This window comes from Sinocyclocheilus rhinocerous, unplaced genomic scaffold (assembly GCF_001515625.1).
Source record: "Sinocyclocheilus rhinocerous isolate Xijiao unplaced genomic scaffold, SAMN03320098_v1.1 scaffold963, whole genome shotgun sequence".
NCBI lineage: Eukaryota > Metazoa > Chordata > Actinopteri > Cypriniformes > Cyprinidae > Sinocyclocheilus > Sinocyclocheilus rhinocerous.
Window position 1 is genome coordinate 769895 of NW_015638949.1, and position 14272 is coordinate 784166.

General features: G+C 37.4%; 2 protein-coding genes across 4 annotated transcripts in view; both read left to right on the top strand.

Moving 5' to 3' along the window:
• The first annotated feature begins 4 nt into the window (after window positions 1–4).
• Window positions 5–3983, top strand: LOC107750250 (ER membrane protein complex subunit 3). 2 transcript variants are annotated; one of them, XM_016565560.1, is made up of 9 exons: window positions 5–198; window positions 713–903; window positions 997–1054; window positions 1139–1232; window positions 1329–1433; window positions 1537–1618; window positions 1704–1783; window positions 2909–2991; window positions 3131–3983. In XM_016565560.1, the coding sequence occupies exons 2-9, from the start codon at window positions 749–751 to the stop codon at window positions 3257–3259; spliced, it is 786 nt and encodes a 261-aa protein (XP_016421046.1). In that variant the 5' UTR covers window positions 5–198; window positions 713–748; the 3' UTR covers window positions 3260–3983. The 2 variants fall into 2 exon arrangements, with proteins under 2 accessions (XP_016421046.1, XP_016421045.1); XM_016565559.1 differs by having other exon boundaries at window positions 6–194.
• Window positions 3984–4808: 825 nt separating this feature from the next.
• usp4 (ubiquitin specific peptidase 4 (proto-oncogene)) overlaps window positions 4809–14272 on the top strand; it is a 14369-nt gene continuing 4905 nt past the window's right edge. Inside the window, exons 1-17 of one of the 2 annotated variants that reach the window (XM_016565563.1) lie at window positions 4809–4994; window positions 6532–6659; window positions 7524–7654; window positions 7961–8087; window positions 8337–8482; window positions 8581–8642; window positions 8900–9043; window positions 9256–9373; window positions 9589–9762; window positions 9864–10022; window positions 10239–10463; window positions 10546–10629; window positions 10767–10861; window positions 11607–11789; window positions 11880–12106; window positions 12237–12467; window positions 12565–12687. In XM_016565563.1, the coding sequence (XP_016421049.1) occupies window positions 4846–4994; window positions 6532–6659; window positions 7524–7654; window positions 7961–8087; window positions 8337–8482; window positions 8581–8642; window positions 8900–9043; window positions 9256–9373; window positions 9589–9762; window positions 9864–10022; window positions 10239–10463; window positions 10546–10629; window positions 10767–10861; window positions 11607–11789; window positions 11880–12106; window positions 12237–12467; window positions 12565–12686 (2505 nt within the window). In that variant the 5' untranslated portion in view covers window positions 4809–4845 and the 3' untranslated portion in view covers window position 12687. The remainder of the gene's footprint in view (window positions 4995–6531; window positions 6660–7523; window positions 7655–7960; window positions 8088–8336; window positions 8483–8580; window positions 8643–8899; window positions 9044–9255; window positions 9374–9588; window positions 9763–9863; window positions 10023–10238; window positions 10464–10545; window positions 10630–10766; window positions 10862–11606; window positions 11790–11879; window positions 12107–12236; window positions 12468–12564; window positions 12688–14272) is intronic. The other variant, XM_016565561.1, reaches the window with a different exon arrangement.

Here is a 14272-nt window from a genome sequence, read left to right on the forward strand (position 1 = left end):
ATTTGATTTAGTAAATTTGATATAACGTTACGAACTTTAATTATGAAAATGTTACAGAAATAACCTTTATTTTGAAAAACTTCTCTGCTTAGTACGTTGCGTTCACATCTTAACAGCAGCGGCTCGATGCTGGCGATTCCTGCTTTGAGTCGTTATCGGGCTTCGAAGAGATAAACCGCAATTTGAATACGAGAGTAGGTACAATAACTGCATTATGATAAAGTCTCAGTTGTCGCAACATGTAGCGTCGAAAATATAGCATATGCTCGGTGCCGGTGTGTATATGCTAAAAAAGACGCCTCACCATGAAAGAAGGTTGATAGCAACAAGCTAACCCTGAATGCGACGTTATAGTGGGTGGATTTACACTGAAATCTGAAGCACCTGCTTTTCTTTTTCTGTGTTCTGTAACAGATAGAGACGACATACACATCTATGAATTTGACTTGAATATGAACAGATAAATTGGAAATCTCTAAATGTAACGATAAATGTAACGTTTGGCAGTCTTATGAAGGTCCGAGCAGACTTAATTAAAGGAATCGAGTACTAGCTTATTATGAAAATATCAGTGCTGTCCTTTTATATACATGTACTAATCATTAATCCACAATGGTTCACGGTGATCAGCTTGTTATTTTAAATATAACTTTGGGCATTCGATTAAATGAAGTCCAAGAGATTACTAGATCTCATAGTTTGTCTGTTTCAGGGTTGGCATATCCCATCAACATCCCTTCACTAAAGCATGGCTGAGCCTGAGCTCCTCCTGGACTCCAATATTCGTCTTTGGGTTGTGCTGCCTATCGTGTTTATTACTTTTCTGGTTGGAGTGATCCGCCATTATGTTTCAATTCTGTTACAAAGTGACAAGAAGCTCACGTTAGAGCAAGTTTCAGACAGGTAACTTTCATTGGACTGTTTCATTATCCATCCACATGTGTTTTGCAACTCACAAAATGTTACAAAACACTAAAGATCATGTTCTCTACACAGCCAGGTTCTTATCAGGAGCAGAGTTTTACGGGAAAATGGAAAATACATCCCCAAACAAGTGAGCCCCTCTTATCTTTTTTTGTGTCTTTTGCTTGAGACTTTACTGGAGTACTGAAACTGAAATGTTATCTCTTGCTAAAAGTCTTTCTTGATGAGAAAATTCTACTTTAATAATCAAGAAGATGGCTTTTTCAAGAAGACCAAAAGAAAGGTGGTCCCACCATCTCCAATGACTGGTGAGTATTGGTGGAAATACTTTTATGCATATGTCATAAAATGACAATCAGGATTGAGTGAAAAGGTTAATGCCATGATGTAATTTGCTCAATTAGATCCCAGCATGTTGACGGACATGATGAAAGGCAATGTGACAAACGTCTTGCCTATGATCCTTATTGGTGGTTGGATCAACTGGACCTTCTCTGGGTTTGTCACAAGTAAGAGATACAGTTTTCACAATCAAATATGAGAGTATGGCTTCCTGTAGTCTATTCTCACAGAGCTCGTCTTAACGCATTTATAAATCTGTTCTCTCTCAAGCAAAGGTACCGTTTCCCCTCACACTCCGCTTCAAGCCGATGCTGCAGCAGGGAATTGAGTTGCTCTCTCTAGATGCCTCCTGGTTAGTGCTCTCAAACCCTTGAGTGTTGTTCTTATTTCATTCAAAGCTGTGTCTTTAAACAGTCTCGTGCTGTATACATCCACAGGGTGAGTTCAGCATCTTGGTATTTCCTGAATGTCTTTGGTCTCAGGAGCATGTATTCTCTGATTCTTGGACAAGACAATGGTAAATAACTTTACTGATGTTCCATTTCAATACACCATAATGTTGACCTACTCCAGCGCTGATGCTGACTTTGATCACCGAGGGTATAATAACTTCCTAATTATTTGGGGGGGAATTATTGTACTTTTTTGGGATGAGTTTTGGGGTGCTGGGGTAATTTTGTAAAATTTTTCAGTGAATATTGCCAACATTCTCCACAAATAATGCTTTTCTTCACTCAAAAACCGCGATGCATAAGCTCAGATCAGTGAGGCCTACAACCAGTCACTTCCAAAAATGAAATACAAAATCTGTGCTAATTGGAAAAAAAAAACTGGTTGACAAAGAGAAAAGGGCATTCTGGTCATTTTTAAGATTGGGATCACCAAATTAGGTAAAAGATTTTCAGCACAGCACAAGGGCTAAATTTGTATTGTACAGGTGCATCTCAATAAATTAGAATGTCGTGGAAAAGTTCATTTATTTCAGTAATTCAACTCAAATTGTGAAACTCGTGTATTAAATAAATTCAATGCACACAGACTGAAGTAGTTTAAGTCTTTGGTTCTTTTAATTGTGATGATTTTGGCTCACATTTAACAAAAACCCACCAACTCACTATCTCAACAAATTAGAATACTCCATAAGACCAATAAAAAAAAACATTTTTAATGAATTGTTGGCCTTCTGGAAAGTATGCTCATTTACTGTACATGTACTCAATAACTTGGTAGGGTCTCCTTCTGCTTTAATTACTGCCTCAATTCGGCGTAGCATGGAGGTGATCAGTTTGTGGCACTACTGAGGTGGTATGGAAGCCCAGGTTTCTTTGACAGTGGCCTTCAGCTCATCTGCATTTTTTGGTCTCTTGTTTCTCATTTTCCTCTTGACAATACCCCATAGCAGTCTGTGTGCAATGAATTTATTTAATACACGAGTTTCACAATTTGAGTTGAATTACTGAAATAAATGAACTTTTCCACAACATTCTAATTTATTGAGATGTACCTGTAGAAATAGCTGTTGCCTTTAAATGTTTAGCTTAAAAATCATTTGAATCATTTTAGAATTATAAGCATACTTTTCATGTTACATTTGTATTGCAATTAATTTGTAATGCAATTAATTTTCTTACATTTGCAACAGGTGCAGATCAGTCTCGCATCATGCAGGAACAGATGAGTGGTGCTGCAATGGCAATGCCTGCTGACACAAACAAAGCATTCAAGGTATCGCAAATTAGGAGCTGCACCCTAATCTTATTAAATTTACAAAACAGTTTTTGTTTTTTATGTTATTTTGAGGCTGCAGACTAAGTGTTTTTCTTTTAGTTTTTTAAAGATTTATGTATATGAATGTTATTCTTAGGCGGAATGGGAGGCTCTGGAGTTGACGGATCATCAATGGGCCTTAGAAAATGTCGAGGAGGATCTGATGAGTAAGGACTTGGATTTTTTTGGGATGTTCAGCAAAGAGTTGCCAACAGGCATCTTCTAAGTGCACTACTGAGAGGTTTTGGAGGACCTCACCGAAATAGAAGAGTGAATTGTCAGACTGGGTTTGGAAGTGGCAAGTCGCTTCCATTCAGATTTTTTCTTTTTCTAGAAAGTGTCATAAACCTCATTGCAGACATATCACATTTTGTGTAATATGCATGCACCATTCCCTCCATTGTTCATTTTTGCTCTGACATAAGTGTCATTGTGTGACAAAGCTTTGCTCTTTAAGCTTTATGGGTTATCTCTTAAGACTGCATTCATACAACGCAACAGAAACCGTGCACCTATTATGTAGCATGTGGTCTGGTTTTCTCGAAAACATTCCCTTTGATTATTGCTATGTCGTCTTTATTTTTGTTTTAACACAATTTTATTCATTTTTGTTGTTTTAAGAGCCCTGCTTTCTTATTTTACTAGGACCATATGATTTCTTGGACCACGTAGGCAAAAAGGAAGTTTTAAGAAATAATGTAATTTTAAAAAGTGGATCAGACCATAACTTAGGTTCAGTTACCTAAATAGTATGTTCCTTAATTTACTGTTGTTTTAGAGGCTTTCTTGTGGTGCCAGTACACCATGCACTGAGTATGTAGCGAAAAAAATGTCAGTATTCAGAATTTCAGTAGATTTTCCTCATTAGATATTAAGATTTATTGGCATGTTTAATATATTTATTTGAGTTTTATTAAATGCAATTTTTGGTTTAAATGTTTCTCACTACATTTATTGGATGTGTACATTCTTAATACAGCCTGATTTTCTAAAAAAAGTGATGCACTATTCTCTGTTCTATTTAATAACCTTTTCTACCACTTTTTTCTACAGTCATTTATGACCTAAATATAATTTGCATTTACATTAAACAATACTTACATTTATTTACATTTCTCTTATTAGGAAATTTTAATAAAATGCAATTTATTAAAACCAATTCAGGACTCACAAACGTTTTTCAGGTGGCCGGTTGTATGAACATCGTAACTAGCAGTTTTTTTTTAATTCAAATTACACAGTTTTTATGCAAGTGACCGCAAGAAGTTGACCAAACTTACAGGAAAAAAAAGTAGATGACTAACCTTTAAGACTAGTCTAAGCATTTTATGCAATCCAACCATAGTAAGTTACATGGTTCACAAATCTGACATATCCTAAAGAGGCCGTTGTCGGTTCAAACTCACCCAACTCAGTTCGATTCGTAAATGAATCCTTCATACGAGTTTGTGACCCAGTTCAACTGATTCGTCGAAATTCGACTCAGAATGATGGATCGGACATCCGTTTTGTATGGGTTTAAATCAAACCAAATACGCTATTCAAAGCGCAATGCAATAGAAAATCAATTTCAGGGGACAATATGGCAAGAGGTCCTATCAGTCAAAGATTTATTGTAGCGGCTGACAGCAATACTTTAAGCTGTCAGGGATGCGGACACCAAAATGCTTATCTTCCCAGAGCCCTAATTATTCATGAAGGATGTAACTCCCAGTTGAATTCGGCAGCTAAGTATGCGCGCTCCCTCTAGCGCTGCGCGTCTCCTGTATACTTCAGCGCGCTCGCGGTCGCTGCGGGTTCACTCGCTGCACGATGGCGGAGGGAGGCGGACCCGAGTCGGGTAACGCTTCGGACCCTGACGAGAAGCCGGTGATCGCACAGACACCAGTACCGTCCACCGAAAGTCAAAAGCAGAGCATCGGCACACTGCTGAAGACGCCACTTCGAAAGGGAGATGAGTGGTAAGAGGTTTTTATGTGAAGCCGAAGTCAAAGCAAGCTTGTCGGCATCGGCTCAGGCCTACAGACGGAGACACCGGCTGCCGGAAATCTCTTCACTAGCCGGGCTGTGGACAGCCACCTGCTCCGCTAACACCCATAAACTAGAAGGCTGCTATTATTATCGAGTTGGTGTACAGGGCACGCGTGCGATTTACTGTAATAAGGATTCAACACTATTTATATCGGTTAGAAAACGAGGAAGCTGTCTTGTAGCTATATAACTTAGCACAGGTTAACCAGCCATAGCTTCTCATATCTCCCCGGTTCGTCAGCTTAAATGTCTAATTAATAGAAAAATAAGACGTATTCAGACACGTTAGTAGCGAAAAGGTTGGTAAATAAACTCAACCACCTCATTGTCGCTTATCAGTTCTCTGATAAGCTACATGGCAAAGTAACGTTAGCGTCAGGCATGTAAGGCACTTCATTAGCCGATGCTAGTTAGCCAGGCTAGGTTGCGTTTCATTGACGGGTTAAGTGTTCATTTCTGTTAGACGACGACCTTCTGTCAAACTGTCAAACTAGAACTGTCGAACTGGACTAAAATAACGGGCAAACTCCTCCCTGTGAAGTTGTTACGAAGACTAAGCTACCTAAATCAGTATTACAGTGAGGCAGTGCTTTGTCATGGCTACTGGATAACACTCAGTCACTCACAATGTTGTTTGGCAATAGAAGTTGTTTATGGAACAGATAGTAAATACACAAAAATGCATCTTAAGTTAATGGAGATTAAAACCCCAAAATATATACACATGATTCAGATTTTAAACCCGTTAGTACATGTAAGTGTTTGGATAGCCAGTCCACTTTTATTTTGAAAGCAGACTGACGAGTTATAATAAGTAAAGAGACTAGTGACTCAATTGAAAGGAACGTTTTTAGGTTTCAGTAGGATTAGAAGTACTTTCATTTTATAGACTTGTACTGCAATTATTTAATTTACTCAAACAGGTATCTTGTGTTATTTAAGGTCACTGTTTTTAAAGAGCTTAATGTTGGCTACATACCTTAATTACATTTTTATTTTTTGAAATAAACCGATTGTTCACATTTCAATTTTCAAATTTTTTTCTAATGCTGCTCAGCCTTTTTGTCGAATTTAAAAGATGTTAGCAAGAAAGTTACCTTTCACTTTCAATTCATTTTTCCCTAAAATGAAAGTGAACATCTCTTTTTGTGTTCCACAGAAAAAAGAGAATGATCCTTTTCAATTCAATAATAGAGAATTCAATAATAGAATTCTCAATTTTGTCTGACCCATTTTAATTCAGACTTTTCTTTCTTATCAAAGTATAATGTCTGCGGAATCAAGTGTTAACAAGCTTATGTAGTGGAACAAGTCCTTATTGACTGTTCTATATTTGTAGATGTGTAACAACACAAAATATATTTGCTGTGCCATCAGTTTAGCTCTAATGTTTTAGGAGAGAAACACATTAATTGTCCTTTTCCACTGACTTTTTATTGATCTCCACCTATTGTTCCACTTGTTTAGGTATTTGATTGACAGCCGGTGGTTCAAACAGTGGAAGAAATATGTGGGCTTTGACAGCTGGGATTTGTACAATGTTGGAGAGCACAATCTGTACCCGGGACCCATTGACAACTCTGGACTCTTTTCAGGTAATGAATGTTGAGTGAGTGTTGTGCTTATGTTGAGTGTTCACATTCTCATTGATGAGTATTGTGATTTTTTTTTTGCCAGCAGTAAAATGATTTTTGTTATAATACTAGACACATTTTTATCAGAGCTTTTAAGAATAGGAATTCTTATGCAGTTATGTATGTGAATACCTGATTCAAAGGCTAAATAAATTTTTTAGGAGCTTACCGTGTACTTATGTTTTGATATTTCAGTCTTAAAAGGATAGTTCGTCCGAAAATTTAAGTTCTTTAATTAATTCACCCTCATGTCGTCCCAAACCCAACTTCATTTCTTCAGTGGAGCTCAAATGGAGATTTTAAACCATACACAATAAACCGTATGAATCAGGTCTTTTCATTGGTCTTTTTCTAAATGATTTGTTTGAGTTAATTAATAATGAAATAATTTGAGTTAACAGATGACTGGAGGAGAAGATTATCATTGCGTAACTACTTATATTGATTTTTCTCACCCAAAGCCATCATGTGATTTCAGAAGACTTGGAATATAGTTGTATGGTCTTTTTTGTTATGTTGCTTTGCATCCTTTTTGAAGCTTAAAATCTCCATTACCCATTTTTGTAATGACAGAAAAAAGCAACAAGTACATTCTTCAGTATCTCTCCTTTGTGTTTTATGGAAGAAAGTCAAAAAACTTGAAACAACTTGAAGGTGAATAAATGATGACCAAATTTTTATGTTTAAGGAAAAAAATGTTAATTTGTTGTGCACCACACAAAATCTGTGCCAAGCATGGCTATTTCTTTTGCATAATACAGTGTAGTGTTAAAGGGCTCTAATGTGTTTTTCTAATGATTTCCCCCTTTTCTCTCTGTATCGTAGATCACAAGTCCCAGACATTGAAAGAGCATCTCATAGATGAGTTAGACTATGTTTTAGTTCCTACAGAGGCCTGGAATAAGCTGGTCAGCTGGTATGGCTGTCTGGAGGGTCAGAAACCCATCATCAGAAAGGTTCTACATTCTTTCTTTGTGTATTGTATATTTCTTTGTAGTTTTTCATATTGTGGTAATCTCTTGGTTTTCCATTTTTTCTGAGATGCCTGTATTTACCCATGTCTGATATACTTGAGTGATTACAGGCAGGGTTATTGGGTGATACTATTGTCATGTTTTAATTGCATTGAAACTCTTACACAGTTAAATGGTTAAAGTTTAATTATTTGGGTTGAGGTGCGGACTGAAATGCTTTAAAAGCCTCTAGTTTCGTTTTGCTTTGTGTTAATGAGTGTTTTTTTTTTTTTTAAACTTGTTTTCCAGGTTGTTGAACATGGAATGTTTGTGAAGCACTGTAAAGTGGAAGTGTATTTGCTTGAGTTGAACCTGTGCGATAATGACAACATGGACAAAGTTGTTACCCGCCATTTCAGCAAAGCTGACACTATAGGTACGAGACTTACAAACCTTCCAAGAAAATATAAATTTCTCTCATCGGTAGTATTGCATCACTGATTATATCCATTACCATCACTACAAGGCACTGGTACTAGCTATTGAGAACGGTTCATTAATCATTCATTTTATTTGTTTACAGCTATTATCAGCAGCTGTGCATGTGTTTGAACTCAAAATTGATCTAATAAAAATTATGCAGCCCTTGTGAACAATCATTTCATATCCATTTTTTCCCTTCTAGATACTATTGAAAAGGAAATGAGGTCTTTATTCGATATCCCATCTGAAAAGGAAACTCGACTTTGGAATAAATATATGAGTAACACTTACGAACAACTTAACAAGCTTGACAGCACTGTACAGGACGCAGGGCTTTTTCAGGGCCAGGTAAACCATTGTGCTGCATTCCATTCCAGTTGTGGTTGGTTTGAGACTCTGACTGACATTTTATGAATTCACATCATCAATCTCATCTCACTCCTCAGGTTCTTGTTATTGAGAAGAAGAATGAGGATGGCACATGGCCCAGACAGACCTGCCATTCCAAGTATGTACATGCAATTTAGGTCATTTTCACACTTAAGCAACTATTATTAACGTTGGAGCTTAATGCTTAAAAGAAATCACTTAAAGGTTCAGAACTGGAGGTACCTGAAGTTTTTTTTAATTTTTTTATGCTTTTACTTCTACCATTTTTTAATTATTGGGAGCTTTCTTTTAAATTGGTTACTTTGATTGCCATTAACTCTTGTTATTATAACACAGCTTGGATTTACCCTAACCTATTCTTTGATTTATGCCTAGGTCCAGTACTTCCACCTCTCGGAATTATACAACCTCCCCAAAACTCTCTTCTAACTCATCTGCCACCATATCCTCCACAATAACAAACGGGGATAGCAATAGCAACTCTGGCTACATGCTGAACAACAGTACTTCTGGTAACAGGTCAGATTAAATCACATAAAACAGTCCTAAATTACTCCACAGATACACTAATTTAGTTCCTTACTGGGAGAGTTTAAATAGGGAACTGAAACAAGGTTTCAGTTCAAGGTCAGGTTTCTTGTATTCAGCATTGGGTTGACCATTTGTGATGGTCTGAATTGTGGTGTTAACTAATGGTGAATGTCTTTGCTAACCCACCATACATTTTGCAGACTGGGAAGTTACAACTCCTACAGCTCCTCTTACAGTTACAGAGAATCTTCCGCTCAGGAAGGCCTCTGTGGTCTGAGCAACCTGGGCAACACCTGCTTCATGAACTCTGCTCTCCAGGTATGCAAAAGTGAATGTTCATTTAAACAGTATGTTTTGAAATCTGCCCTATTTGCTAATTGGCATATGGGTATGCTGATGGGTGTCAATGGAAGAAAGATGCTTTGTGGGCCCAGACTGTGTAGTTATGACATCTAGCAGCCAAACCCTGAATTTTTGACATCTAGCAGCCAAACCCTCATTTTCTTCTCATTCTAATTGACTTTTTATTTCAGTGCCTGAGCAACACTCCCCCTCTAACGGAATATTTCTTGGAAGACCGGTATGAAGCTGAGATCAACCGGGAAAATCCATTAGGGATGCGAGGGGAGATTGCAGAGGCCTACGCGGATCTGGTCAAACAGATGTGGCTTAGTCGGAGCAGTTATGTGGCTCCACGCACTTTTAAAGTGAGTGAATCTTTAGCCTACAGAGGCTAAAGTTACTATGGAACTCATTGGCCATTTTTAAGACAGACCTGAATGAAACCGTATCTCCTCTCTCTGGTCAGACCCAGGTGGGCCGGTTTGCCCCGCAGTTCTCAGGGTACCAGCAACAAGACTCTCAGGAGCTGTTGGCCTTTCTGCTGGACGGCCTACATGAGGACGTTAACCGTGTTAAGAAGAAGCCTTATCTGGCCCTGAGAGATGCCGAGGGACGGCCTGATGAGGTAAACATTCATATGTAAACCATAATGTGGCGTGCATTTTAGTTGGAAACAAAATACAGACGTAGTGAAAACGATAAACCATCAGACAAAAGCTATTATTTCTTTTGTACCTGTGAATAAGCACTATTCTGACCACTATAACATTATAAGCATTTGGCCCTTACGTTTTAAACTGAAGAATGTTGTTTGAATTGTGGGTATCTCATTTGTCTGTAGATTGTAGCCAAGGAAGCATGGGCGAATCACCGGTTGCGGAACGATTCTGTAATCGTGGACATCTTCCATGGCTTGTTCAAATCTACGCTGGTTTGCCCAGAATGCTCCAAAGTTTCCGTTACCTTTGACCCCTTCTGCTACCTCACACTGCCCCTGCCCATGAAAAAGGATCGCACTATGGAGGTGTTCCTGGTCCGCACTGACCCGCAGTTTAGACCCATGCAAGTAAGAACTATTTTCCTGAAAACACTCAGACGCATGGTTTAGTTCAGGAGGTGGGCTAAAAGATCAATTTGTTATCTTCCAGTATCGTGTAGTTGTTCCCAAAATGGGTGTAGTGGCAGACCTGTGCAGCGCTTTGGCCAAGCTATCTGGAGTTCCTTCAGAGAATGTAAGACTTTAATGGTTTCCCCTCATTCATACCTAACAATCGTTTTTTCCATTACGGTATTTATGTTGCTTAAAGAAATGATTCCTTCAACAACAACAAAAAAAAGTCGTCATTTACCCACCCCCATACTGTTATAGATGGTTGTGGCAGATGTTTACAATCACAGATTCCACAAAATCTACAAACGGGATGACGGTCTCAATCAAATCTTGGAGAAGGATGACATTTTTGTGTAAGTCATTTTTTAAATTCTACTTGCATTACTGTTCAAAAGTTTGGGTTCATTATTTTTATTATTATTATTATTTTTATTATTATTTAAAGAAGGTTCTTATGCTTACCAAGGTGCCATTTTTATTTGATCTAAAATGAAGTAATATTGTTGAAATACTATTAAAATTTCAAATAGCTGTTTTCTATTTTAGTATATTTTAAATGTGGTTTATTCCTTGAATTTTCTGTGGCTATTACGCCAGTCTTAAGTGTCACATGATCCTTCAGAAATCATTGTAATATGCTGATTTGGTGCTTAATTTCTTATTAACATCAATGTTGAAAGCAGTTGTGCTGCTAAATATTTTAGTGGAAACCACGATACATTTTTTTTTTTCAGGATTCTTTGAAAAGAAAGTCCATCAAAGAAATTATTTGAAATATCGAAAGAAAGAACAGCATTTATTTGAAATATCAGTCTTTTGTAACATTGTAAATGTCTTTACTGTCATTTTTTTATTTATTTGATGCCTCCTTGAAAATAATCAGTCTTTTGTAACATTGTAAATGTCTTTACTGTAATTTTTTTATTTATTTGATGCCTCCTTGAAAATATTCATTTCTTTAAAAAAAAAAATGACTGACTGCAAACTTCTGAACTGTAGCATATGTTTGAATTGTTTTTCATACTATAAGTTTTGCTGTTCAGCTAAGTGTGTTGTTTAAGTGAGTGGCCTTTTTCTGATTGTGTCTTTGTGGTTCAGTTATGAGGTGTTAGAGGAAGATAGTGAGAAGATGAACCTGCCAGTGTACTTCAGAGAGAGGCATGCTAAGCACAGCGGAGGCGCTTCGGGCACAATGCTTTTCGGCCAGCCTCTCCTCATCACTGTCCCACGCCACAACCTTACTGTGGATACCCTCTATGAGCGCGTGCTGGAGAGGATCGGGTTGGTGTTGTGCTTTGGTGGTCTATCTCAATTTTACACCAGTTCTGCCACTGCAATCTTGGTTGAACTTTTATTTATCTTTTGTTTTAGGCGCTATGTTAAACGTTCACAGGGTACCATTACTGACAGTAGAGCATCTGCCTCGGCCACTTCCTCTAGCAGCAGCCAATCACCAGAATGCCTAGCTTCAGTTTCCAGTCATATCACTGGCCTGAGTGACTGCAGCAGCCCAGTTTCAGATGGAGCTTCCTGCAGCGCTGGATCCAACAACAGCAACCACTCTGGAACCTGCAACGGCCCCAATGGAATTTGTGATGGTAGGACACTCAACGTTTGGGAGCAAATGTCGTAAAAGCTCCCAAATGCTGCATTCATACTGTCATCCATTTAGGTTTTCTTCACATTCATCAGATACAGATCTGATCTTGATATATGTGTTTGTTTCAGGTGATGAGGAAGCCATGGATCACCAGGAGAGTCCAGAACCAGAGAACAGCCATTCTGACACTGTAGATGGAGAGGAGGAAGCAGAACCAGAACCAGAGAATGGGCCCAATAGCAGTGGTGGAAAATCTTTTACTTCTCGGCCAAAACTCTTTTCTTTCAGCATGGTCAACTCCTACGGCACAGCCAACATTAGTTCTGTCCCATTTGATGGCAATCTCCTAAAGCTCACAAGTAACTATTACCTTTTTACATTTGGTGTTAAAAATTAATCAAATGAATCGGGTGGATTATTAACTGTGACCATTTTTGTCTGACTCGAACTCTTTAGGATCGCTTGCTCTTGCCCATAAATCAAAACTGATAGATATTCCTTTCTACAGCTCACTCTACAGTAGCCATGGATTGGGACTCAGACACAAAGAAATTGTGCTACGACGACCAGGAGGCTGAGGTAATGCTCTTTATTCCACTAATTGTGCAAAATTACACTACTGTTAAAAAGTTGCATTCATTTGATCAAAAATACAGTAATAGCAGTAGTGTTGTGCAATATTATTAAATAACTGTTTTCTATTTTAGTATATTTTAAAATGTAATTTATTACCATGATGCAAAGCTGAATTATCTGCAGCCATTACTCAATTGTTCAAACATTAAAAAAAAAAATCTTACTTGAAACTTATGAACGATATTATACATATTTTGTAAATAATCTAGTTGGTTCTTTAAGTGACTAGTAGATAAGTGGATGTTAAGGAAGCCATGTGTAATTAGGGTCCAGCAAGATGTGACACAATGGTCAAGATGTCTATTAGGGGTGTAACGGTACACAAAAATTATGGTTTGTTATGTGTTTTGAAGTCATGGTGCGGCATATTTTTGGTACAGCAGGGGGGGATTTTTTCTTTTTCTTTCTTTTTTATAAAACAGTGGATTACTGAACAAACCGTCTGTCTTTGAATTAAAAAAATATGTCTTTCAACATACACTGCAGTTTATGGTGCTCTTGTAAGTGGGGGAAGAGATTTGCAGTGCTTACACTTCTGGATGCAAATATGTTAAAACATTTATTTAGAATTACTGTGTTCCAATTCTAATCCACTCTATTTGACACTTGTGCACTCGTTTGGTGAAGTCTGTGAAGTTAAAAATAGACGCGCTTGTTATCAGGATAATACTTGTGAATTTGTAACAGTTACAGGTAAGTATACAACCGTTAGATGTCGGTTGTGCTCTGAGGAAAATGGATCTTAAATTCATCAAACACACATCTAACAGTAGGGCAAGCCACTTAGGTTTATGATTTAGTTTCAAGCACTTAATATAAAGCATGTTTCTTGATCTTGGATCGTGCATTTATCTGGCAGCAGCTCACTCTGTTATTTTTCAGATGTGTTTGCTACAGCAAAGCATATCAATATAAACAATTTTGTCCCATACAGGGCTCTACGATTATTTTTATTTTAACTTAAAAAATTTAGGAGCACAGTCAAAAATTTAGGAGCACCTTCTAATCAATAATCCAAAATTTGATCAAAAATTTTCGAGGTGATATTTGACTCCTTAAAGTAATTTACAGTGGAATTTTGTTTTTACCTTTGTAATGGCATTTTTCTAACTTTAATAAAAGTATGTCATCTTTTATGTCAAATTAAAAAAAAATTTTATTTTATAAGCTTTTTAAAAATTCTAATTAAAACCACACAAGTCACTGATTTTATGACTGAATCATTCATTCAATTGATTCATTCGAACGGCTGAATCATTCAGGAATGAAGCAAGTGACAGTATTTATGAATGGGTAATCACGAATCATTGACTCACTAGATTAGTTTAAAAACGCAGTTCATTCATAAACGAGACACCGCTATGTTTGACTTGATCTCACATTTATAATCAACGCAGTTCTCTACACTGCACAATGAATCTTTTATTTACACCGTCTACACTTTACTTCTGAAAGGATTCATGAGATATGTCTGTGATACATTACTCAACGCTGCAAAAACACGTAGAAACCTTTGAAGCTCCCCTGA

Excerpts from the sequence above, each read along its gene's own strand:
- LOC107750250 (XM_016565560.1), top strand. The coding sequence starts at position 749 with ATGGCTGAGCCTGAGCTCCTCCTGGACTCCAATATTCGTCTTTGGGTT. Across the intron at positions 1,055-1,138 it reads GAAAATACATCCCCAAACAA|TCTTTCTTGATGAGAAAATT; the intron begins GTGAGCCCCTCT and ends TCTTGCTAAAAG. Across the intron at positions 1,619-1,703 it reads CTCTCTCTAGATGCCTCCTG|GGTGAGTTCAGCATCTTGGT; the intron begins GTTAGTGCTCTC and ends ATACATCCACAG.